Source organism: Miscanthus floridulus, chromosome 4, assembly GCF_019320115.1.
Source record: "Miscanthus floridulus cultivar M001 chromosome 4, ASM1932011v1, whole genome shotgun sequence".
Taxonomy (NCBI): domain Eukaryota; kingdom Viridiplantae; phylum Streptophyta; class Magnoliopsida; order Poales; family Poaceae; genus Miscanthus; species Miscanthus floridulus.
In genome coordinates this window covers 8,555,642-8,566,259 of record NC_089583.1, presented here as the reverse complement: position 1 = coordinate 8,566,259, position 10,618 = coordinate 8,555,642, and the positions used below count along the sequence as shown (strand labels likewise).

At 50.1% G+C, this 10,618-nt stretch overlaps 2 protein-coding genes across 2 annotated transcripts; both read right to left on the bottom strand.

Moving 5' to 3' along the window:
- Positions 1 to 292: 292 nt before the first annotated feature.
- On the bottom strand, positions 293 to 697 carry LOC136548024 (vegetative cell wall protein gp1-like). The gene has a single exon (XM_066539684.1). It carries the CDS (start codon positions 695 to 697, stop codon positions 293 to 295), a length of 405 nt encoding a protein of 134 aa, XP_066395781.1.
- Positions 698 to 7,026: 6,329 nt separating this feature from the next.
- On the bottom strand, positions 7,027 to 7,516 carry LOC136550894 (glutaredoxin-C9-like). The gene has a single exon (XM_066542475.1). It carries the CDS (start codon positions 7,493 to 7,495, stop codon positions 7,103 to 7,105), a length of 393 nt encoding a protein of 130 aa, XP_066398572.1. The 5' UTR covers positions 7,496 to 7,516; the 3' UTR covers positions 7,027 to 7,102.
- Positions 7,517 to 10,618: the final 3,102 nt, after the last annotated feature.

Sequence of the window (10,618 nt, the reverse complement as noted above, 5' to 3'; positions counted from 1 at the left end):
AACCACATATACATATGCATTCAATTCAACATATCATTGCCAAGTCACATTCATCCACCACCACCATCGCCGCCGCCGCCACTCTACTCTTCTACTACTACAACCACCACCACCGCCGCCACTCTACTCTTCTACTACTACAACAACCACCACCACCACCACCACCTATTACTACTACTACCTCCACAACCACCTACTGTACTACTACCACCACCACCACAACCACCACCTACTACTACTACTACTCTACCGAACTCTACTTCTACTAAAACATACTACCACTGCTACTCTACTACTCACCTATGGTGTCAGGGGCTAGGAGGGCGTCGGGGCATCGGGGTCGGCCGAGGTGCGCCGGGGATGGGGAGAGGATGGCCACGGTGGTCGGGGGCGCGTCGAGGACGGCCGAGGTCGCGCCGAGAGGGATGGGGCGGAGCTGTCGTGGGCCAGGGCGCGGGCCGTAGGGTTGGAGCGGTGGGCGTGGGGCGGCGAGTGCTGACGGGGCGCGGTGTCTGGGGCAGCCGGCGGAGGCGCGCCGGTGTGGGCAGGCCAGCAGGCGAAGGCGGTGGGGGCACGCCGGCAGGGGCGCGTCGACGGGGTGGGGCGGGCGGGGGCGCATCGGCAGGTGGGGCGGGCGAAGGCGAGGGGGGCACGCCGGCGGGGGCGCGCCGCTGTGTGGGGGCGCATCGCCGTGCATGGGCGGGGCGTGCGCGAGCGAGACGGCAGGCCGGCCGGCGCGGGGCGGGGCGGGACAGCGGCGCGCGTGTGTGCGTGTGTGCGTGTGTGGGAGGGAGGGAGGTAACGGTTGGCCGGTTTGAGTGTGGATGGGCCGTTTGCCGAGTGCCCCGATCTGGTACTCGGCAAAGGACTAGGGCTGCCGGTTTGCTGAGTGCCAGATCGGGGCACTCGGCAAACGTGTTTTCCTTTTTTTGAAATCTAAACCCTAAACCGCATTGCATCGTATTTTTTTTAAAAAAATACCACTTTGCCGAGTGCCGGGCGGAGAGGCACTCGACAAACATTTTAAAAAAAATTGGCACGCTCTATGCCGAGTATCCCCATGGACACTCGGCAAAGGGAACACTTTGCCAAGTGCATGGCATCTGGCACTCGGCAAAGAGCATGTTTGCCGAGTGTCAAAAGATGACACTCGGCAAACCAAATTTTTTTTATTTTGACCTCCAAACTTTTTCTGTAGTCCTCTGACAGTACTTGGTACTCCATGTCGAAATATGGTACATTTTCTGAACTATTTGCTATATTTAGTTAATTTATTTCATTTAATTGAATTTTTTCGGAAAATGCAAATTTGAACTGCACGTGTATCGAATAATGGAATTTAATGATTCAAAAAATGATATTCATGGTATTGAGTGTAGTGTGAGGCCGTGTCTAGGAACAGACCCGAAATTTCGAACATCTTGTTCACGAAACATGACCACGAACTTGCGGACGAATTGTTTTTAAATTCTATAAAATGCAAACAAAGACCGAAAATCATGAAACTTGTCGAGATGTCATGATATCGTATGTGGAGGATGTGATAAAAATTTGAGAAGGTTTGGTGCACGTTATCACGTACGATGCTTACAAACCAGGATATCTCCACATGTGATCACATGTGGAGATATCCTGGTTTGTAAGCATCGTACGTGATAACGTGCACCAAACCTTCTCAAATTTTTATCACATCCTCCACATACGGCTACATCGATCCGGTCGACCTCCACTATAAACTCTAGGATAATCTAGTTATCGACTCTTGTCTAGTTCAAGTACGGCTGCATTCATCCGATCGACCTCCACTGCTTGAACTAGATTAAGGTCAAGTTATCGACTTTATCTAAGGGTGGCGTCCTTCGGGTAGATTCATTAAGTTACCGATCTTACTGATGTTTTTCATTGTTATTAGTTTGCAGCAACATCAATCCGCCTGGTCAAGATCGATTTAGATCGGTCTTATATCCTTTTAGTCCGTCGTTCGTTTTATTAGAACACGATGTTTCTTACTCTGAGCGATGTGTTATGTTTCATCGGTTGTTCTACTTTGATCTTGATCATGCATAGCACGCGGTTAAGGTGTGTATGATCTTGAAGAGGTTTGCTGGTTAGTTAAATCTGGTCTATAGTTCGCTATTATGGCTATAACGATCCGGTCGATCCCCACTGATGGCACTATAGATTTGGAGGATACTAGTTAGTAGATTTATTCTTGATTAGGCACGACCTTAACTGTTTGCTATGCCTGCATCGGCTAAATAGAAGATCACCTATGCTTTAACTCCTACAGTGTGTGTTCATGATTCTGTTAAGCGTGAATAGATCTGTGTACTTTAAGGGTTTGATTTGTTGTCTTTTTTATCACGGCTGCATTGATTCGGTCAAACCCCACTGTTAGAGATAGTAGGTTAAGTCTGATGAGTCCATAGATTTGTCCATGTGAAATAGTCGATTGTTCACACGCTGTAGTCCCTTTTCACCTGAATCGGCTATTTCAACCAATTCATCTAAGCTTTTACGTATAACATGTCTTTCGAAAAGCCTATCGAAGTATAGATGGTTTTATGGATTCTTCGGTTTTAGTTTGTTATTATCATCATAGCTACCATCGATCCGATCGAACCTCACTGTTGATGGTAACAGATTAGATTCAGAGCGTTTGTATATCCATTGGTATTAGACAGTCGATTTGTTTGCAATCTATATCTTTTTCTGATTAGATTCATCGGCTCAACGATTCATACTGGTAATATCCATCTAGCTGATGATCTCATTTACGTCCGCGGACATTATCAACATAAAACTAATTACAGGGTCAAATTGACTGGCACATCTTGGGAGGAATACGCAGGATCAGTTATCCCTGCGATGAAGCCAAGCGGATCTCTAGCTCCATCGAGCAGATCCTTCCGGCTTGCTGTGTGTCGATACATTTTCGCGCCGACAATTACAATAAACAATTTCAAAGACAATAATTAGCAACAATTAATATTTTACCCAATATCTTTCATGCAAACCCTAGTCCAATTTCATCAAACATAAATTTATAAAAACAAAATTAATAAAAAAAACCAAATCCTAGATCTTGATCTAGATCTACGTGCACATGAAACATCCATAAAACTAACTAATTGTTCACTAAAATCAAGAAACATGAACCAAATAATGGTATGATCTTGTTTTCCTACCTAATTTACCCTAGTACATTCAAAACTTAGGTCTAACTTGCTTCATAAGTAGCTCAAGCACCATAGAAGAGAGAGAAAAGCAAAACTCTAATTACTCACTAACCAACCATTAAAACTTCAAAAAAAGTGTGGAATAGCATCTTCTTATCTTCTACAACCTCTCCACCAAAGGATTTAAAACCAAAACCTTTTCTCCTTAGTAGAGCAATTTTTGGGAGGTGCTCAAGGCCTCCCTACCTTTTTTCACAGGTTGGAGTGAGTGACCCGAGGAGAAAGAAGGGGCTATAGGTTTTTATACGTGGGGCATTTGTAGAGGCGGCTGGTGATTGAGCCGCTCCTATAAATCGCAACACCGGGGACGGCTGGTGAGTGAGCTGCCCCTACAAATCGACTCATTTATAGGGGCGGCTCGTATCACCAATCACCCCTACTGTGCCATTTGTTGGGGCGGCTGGTCTCGTGGGTCCCGAGCCCGGCCACTATAGGGGCGGCTCTATTCCCAGCCGCCCCTGCAAAAAAAATTGAGCCGTTGCTACAAACATTTTATGTAGTAGTGCTTGGCTCGGCGGCGACGGTGGGGGATGGGGGCGAGGAGCGCCATAGCCGCCGGGGTGGGAGGAGCTCGGTTGTCGGGGGTAGGGAGGGCGTCGCGCCACCTCCATGGATCTCGTCGGAGGCGAGTGGATCTTGCTTGTGCTCCATGGATCTTGCCGGGGTAGAGGAGAGGGTCGCGGGGGTCTCCCGGTGGGGGAGGACACCCGGCGTTTGCGCTGCGGCAGGGGATGTGGAGCACGGAAGGGGAAAGGGCGGGAGCGGAGCGAGGCGTGCAGAAGTAGATTTTGTTTTTTATGCGAGCGGCGCATGAGACAGTGAATGGAGCGAGATGTCTGACCTTCTGGACATTTTAATGGTAGCATTAGCGAAAAAAACAAGGTAGTACATTACAGACTGCATCTTGGATCGGAGTTGTTGAGCTGCTTATTGCATCGGTGTCTGACTGTCCGTCCGGCGGTCCTCGATCGTCGTCGTCTTCACTTACTGGACACATTGTATTTTGCATGCTGAGTAGTACAATACTTACCGCCTGCACCCCGGCGGGGCCGGCGCGGCTCTTTTTTCAGAATGGTCCCGGCTAGTGGCGTGTGCAGGCAACAGAGATATGCGCACTTCACATGCAATACGCAACGCAAGCATGGTTACCTTTTTAAATTTTGGTCACAACATACCATGTAAAGTGTGGTTTGGTGCGTGTATGTACTCCCTCGGTCTCTGAATAGATTAGCTTTTTATGTAAAAAGGGCAACTATTGATGACAAAAAAATTAGTGTATACTAGTTTGATATAACATGAAATGTATTTTCATACCTCACTTTTCTAGTATCATATATATCAATACTCTTTTATAAATTGGTCGTCGAATTTAAAAAGATTTTACTTAGGGTAACTCTAGAAGTTTATTTGTTATTGAGTGCCGAGGTATATAGCAATGCAAGGTGAAGATAGGATGAACTGATGAAGGAAAAACAAAGGATTCATGCCATGGAAACGAAAAGAGCGTCAAAAGTAACCTTGAAATATTGAAGGGGGAAAAAATGGTATCTTAGGCCGGCAACGGTCGAGGACATCAGCTGCTAGCACTCACCGGGGTCTGATTCTATTTGTTTGCATGCATCGGTCACACACGGCTTGCATGAGCAAGTGGTCACACAAGAAAAGTACCGCATCTATATTCGTAGTACATACGTACATGCATACATGTACAAGACAGGAAGGGTCGGACAACGACGGCACGGGTCGTGATGATGAGAAACTAAGTAGAGGCGAGGTGCAGGTAAGCAGGTTGAAACGACAAACAAACGACGAACGTCTGAACTCTGAAGAAGCGAAGGCGAAAGGCCATATCACAACATGAGCATGGCCTCCGTACGTGGACACTGCAATGCAACGGCTGCATGCATTCTGCGCTTGTGCACCAGGGAGACGATCGCGAACGTAATAATGCGTCTAGTAGATCTAATGTAAGTCCAATGCCAGTTGTAGCCCAATCTAAAAAAAAACTCTATAAACCAACATAGTAATAGTACCATATTAGTTTTTTTGAAAGGGGATAAGACTACCCTTGCTCCTTATAAAATAAGAAGTACATGGCCGATTGAGTATCTCAACTCACAATCGAATCGTCAAGAAACACACCTACTGTCTCTTTTTACCCTCTTTTATCATCTACCTCTTCTCCTTGTTCTTTGTCGGTGCTCCATGATTGCGGGATCAACGATGACGACGCTCTAGAGCGGTTAGGCACACGCTCCCGACGAGACTCCTCTGGTGACTGGTGACGTGTCTTGCGTATCGTGCTCATTGTTGGAGAGCGATCTAGCTCCTTACCGGTGTGGTGATCCAATTCGACGTCACCACATTGAAATAAAACAGGCGGCCGGGCCGTTTCGTTTTGTATTTGTATGTGCAAGACACACCGCGCGCGCGCACACACGCGCGTAACGTAACGCGTTATCGATCCGTAGCAGGGACACAAGACGGCGTCGCGACTCGTGAGTGATCGCTGCTTTTAGTTTGGGAGACGTTGGGTGCGCATGCATGACGCGGGCACGCGGCGCGGTGGGTAGCAGTAGATGTGGACAGAGGCGGGCCGGCATGCAGGAGCGTCGTCTGAACGTACGTACGGCTGGGGCAGTGCCAGGGATACGTAGCGATATGCTGCTCGTCTTTGCTTTGCATTGCAATGCAATTGCCATCCCTGCCATGGACGATCAGATGCACCTCATCACGCTCATGAGCATCAGAGATGGACTGCCTTGCCTGCATGCGGTGATGCATGGGTTTCGCTTTCGCGGCCGCGGCAGCTTGCCGGGCCTATTCCCGGAAACCGACCGACTCCGCATTGCCCTCCCTCTCCCAGTAGCGCGGTGCGCTGCCCCTGCATGCGGCCGGCCTGCCCCCATCCAAATAAAAGCAGCTACAGATCACGCAACCTTGCAGCGCCTCCCTGCGCTGCCTATACGTCACTTTGACCGCCCGGACGGACGCGCCGATTCCATCCATCCACAAATACCAAAGGATACTCTCTCTACATGCATGCATGCGTTGCGTGTCACTGTATTCTTTACTTCATTTATTAGTTTCTACATGCCTCACAGCACTTGATAAGCGCATTACGCTCATTATTATCCAAAACCGTTTTGCGCCTTTGCCCGTACGCCCCCACCTTATGTACGTTGATCTCGATGGACGGCACGTCTCTGATGAAAAAGTTTACAAGGGAAGGTAGCAAGGTGCGTTTCAACAACTCGATCGTATCCAAGGCTGCTGGCCCGGCCCTGCTCTCTGACCTCAGCTGGCGGCACACCATCACGGCAGCCGCGCGCGCCCTTGTGCAAATGCAAATGCAAATGCAAATGCTAGCTAGCTACACCACCGTCGTCCGATCTCGAGTGCAGTTGTTACAATACAACACACACCAGCGACAACGAAAGCAAAGATCGATGGATGCGATATGGAGCATCATCGTCGTGCTGCGGGCATTGCAGACTCGCAGTTGCATTACACGTCTCTGATCTTTCTACTACTAGAAGATTGCATTACATTACCCTTCTCATGGAACAAATGTAAACACCACTGGAGAGATTAGATCAAAAGGCCAGGTAAATAGGGAATTAAGGTAGTAGCTAGCATGCACTCGAGTAGCTAGTAAGTAGTACGTAGCACAAGAAGAACAAGCTAGGAACGTACTAACTGCCAGCCACATACTGATGTCTGATGGCAGACGTACAGCCCGTGGTTAATTTGATTGTATCCACAGCTCCCCCAACTACTACTAAAACCCATGGATCAAATTGCGTGCAGTGCATGGCGACGGAGACGCACACAGCACGCCACGGCGGGCGACCACGATCATATCAGAGCCAGAGCGCGCCGGCCTGCTTGAGGAGCGGGACGAGGGTGCCGTTGATGTGGCACGCCATCACCTTCTCGACGCCGCCCAGGAGCCGCCCGCCCACGAACACCACCGGCACGGGCGGCTGCCCGGGCGGGAGCAGCTGCGCCAGCGCCGCCTGGATCTCCCTCCCTCCGCCGGTTCCGGCCATCTGGTCGAGCTCGTAGACGGTGGGGCCGACGCCGAGGCCCAGGAGGAGGCGCTTGACGACGTGGCACATGCAGCAGCCGCTGGCGCTGAACACCACCACCGCGTTCCCGCTCGCCATCCGCGCCACCCGCTCGTACACCGCCAGCGAGTGGTGCGGGTGCGGGTGCGGGTGCGAGTGCGGCGCCGCGGGCACCATCATGGTCATGGCCTCCGTCTCGGTCGCCGCGTCCGCCACGACGCCGCGGGCGGCGCTCACGCCCGACTCCGCCTGCACCTCCATCCGCAGCAGCATCTTCTTGTTGGCACGGCAAAGGCAAGGCAATAGGCAGTGGAGTCGAGGAAGACGGGGGTGGGGGTGTGCGCTTTTTATAGGCCGGCCGGCAATGCCATGGGAGGAGGTTGTGTCTGTGTGCATGTGGTGTGGAGACGAGCGAGGGAGAGAGATGCTTGCGGTGCTGCCTGCGCGAGTACTAGTGCCTGGGACGTCGAGCGCGAGGAGGGTCTCGTACTACGGTAGCGGTTGGCTCTCTGAGCAGTGAGCACAGTACGCACTCCACTACGGCAGCGGTTGCAATGCCAGTAGTATGCAAAGGACGGAGCGACTGTTGCAAAGGGCAGCGCCAGCAGGTGGAGGTGGGAGTGGAAGGCCGTTTGACCCACCGGGCCCCAGCTGCCGCCCTCCTGCAGAGCCGGGACTGGGATCAGCCCACGGTGTATTCCCTCCGTGATTACGTCCTGCGTTCAACGTGATTCCCGGCGCCGGCCGCAGTCACCACACGTCACGTAACGTGCCTAGCTAACGGCTCCTCGTGACCAGCGAGGTACGGTGTATGATATGGTAGGAGTAATCATGCTGTGACTCCATTCCATTACAGCCAACACGTACAGACGACAAAAACACTGACCTACGGAATCGGATGGCGGCGCGAACCATCTCGCGGGGCAACAGGACAGATCGATGCCAGCTTTGACGCCATTCCGCTTGTGCGCTTGTTGCAAGAAACTAAGGGCCTGTCGTGGGATTTTTGTTTTTTTTTCCTCTGTTCCTCCGTTTTTTCCTGTCAAATTGAACTGATTGCTATAAAATTCTTGTATGATTTCTGTGAAATTCCTGCGTTCCAAACAGTCCCTAAAGCGTCTTTCCCCCCACTCACTACGAGTACAGTACACACATGCCATCGCATGCCAATACTAAGAGCTACCATCTGTCCATCTCCATCTCCGCCACCTCAATTACCAATACAGCTCCTCCAATAAAATGGTATTCATGAATTGCACCCATATTAATTTTTAAGATATTGAGTGAGAGAGTTGCCGTAGCAGATCATCAATATCTTATCCCTAATACATTCACTAACATGTAGAACCCACATGTTAGTGGATTTTTTTTTCTCCTCACTCATTTATCTGCCTACTCCCCGCAACTTTCTCTGCTGTCGCTCTTCTCTTTGCATATTCGACTTCTGTACCTTCTCGCAACTTCCCCCTACCTGCTCCTCCATGCATCTTCCGCGCCTCCATAGCCATATCTTCCTCTCTCTCATCTACAGGCGCAGATCGATGCCAGCTTGAGGAAGCTCAAAACGTCAGGACCTCCTTCGCCCCTTGAGGAAGATGTAAAACATGGTGGCAATGGACGAGATGCGGAGCTCAAGCGCCTCCACCACCGCGCCTCACGCCTTCCCGCCGCCACTCCAACGTCGCACAGATCCTCACTAGACACTGCGAGCATAGGTGTGTTGCCCCATCCCGGAGGGCGGCATCTCATCGAAGGACACTGCGAGCAACGCAGCTCGCTGGAGAGGCAAGGTCCGCGTGCACGAGGGAAGAAAAAGTCCAGCGGTTGGGATACGAGTGATCATATCCCTTGGGGAGTTGCGTCTCCTCCTCTATACGAAGGGAGTTGTGGTGTTTTTTTGGTGGCCACCAATTAATTGGGATGGCAAGGGGGTCTACTAGAGCAACAGTTTCGAGCTTACTCTCTCTGTACTCCCCTTGTCCCATATTAGTTGACGTCGCACAGAGATCAATGTAGAAGACAGACCGGAATGCCCCTCAAGAAAGTAGAGATATAGATGTATTGAGAAAGGGGGAAAAGGATGTATTGGAATAAGAGAAATGTGCATTGAGAAGTGGAAATTACAACTATTTTAATACAAAGTTTAAATGCTATAAGATCAAGTATTTTAGGGTGGAAGACATATGATAGGTTTGTATGATATTAGGGCTTTGTTGGACTATGGCTAGGTAGCTATCCCCCTCTGGCCTGCTGGCGCATGCACGCAGGTCGCACTATCTAGCAAGAGCACAGCGGTTCCGATCGAGAACGGAACCAGTGGTAGCGCAGGAGTAGCGTTGTTCGGGCAGTGTCAACCAGGGCGTGCAGGCGCTGCAGCTACATATACGCACGCACACTACAGGCGGTGTAGGCACGGCCCCTGCGCTTTCCGCTTTCGTTTCTTTTTGGCTCCAACACGCTTGGTCGCTTCCCCTTGGCTGCTGGTTCACCGGCTGCGGGCGGCGTTGCGCTTTGACCTGCCTGCTGCGTGCTGCCGGCCGGCCGGCTGCCGGCCTGCCGCGTCGTCGTCGCGCATGTGCATGTGCATGTGCATGTGGATGCACGCACGCATGCTTGCATGCGCTGCTGTACAGTCCATCTGTCAACGTCAGCGGACAGCGGTATAGCTACCGTAGGGGCTAGCTACTACTACCGGCCTCCTACGATCCGTCTCCATTCTCCACACAGCTAGTATACCCTACTGCTGCCTATTACATGTTCCATGCATGAGGCACAGTGCTATTCGTTGCACTGACGTCGTCTCCGCGCGTGCGGCTAAAACAAAAAAACAAAAAACCAGTAATAGCCCGGTCAGCTTTGAGAGTGGTATGTTAGAGCAAACAAACATCACTATGCGTATTTCGTCTTATTAGGATAAGTCTTTTTGGCCAATTACTTCTGTATCAATACATGGTTTTGTAGGTTGTATCATTATTAGGTTCATATTGAATACTGGTATATACTTACCTATGAATGCAATTTGGTATCACATGAATACCATCATATTCATTAATAGAGTAAGAGTAGTAGAACTTACCTATCAAATTCACACCATTTCCAAATTTATATTGGTCTGCATGTTTTTTATGTATTAATGCTGGAATGGAGGTAGCTACACTCGTTAGGCCAGTCTCGGTGGGGACTTCGTGTCCTAGTTTTCAACAGAATAGCCTTACGGTAAGGCTATTCTGCAGCTGGCCATAGAATAACTTATTCTATAGCCACCTTGATTTACGATAATGTTTGTACCAATTTACGATAACATGAATA

Excerpts from the sequence above, each read along its gene's own strand:
- LOC136548024 (XM_066539684.1), bottom strand. The coding sequence starts at position 697 with ATGCACGGCGATGCGCCCCCACACAGCGGCGCGCCCCCGCCGGCGTGC.
- LOC136550894 (XM_066542475.1), bottom strand. The coding sequence starts at position 7,495 with ATGACCATGATGGTGCCCGCGGCGCCGCACTCGCACCCGCACCCGCAC.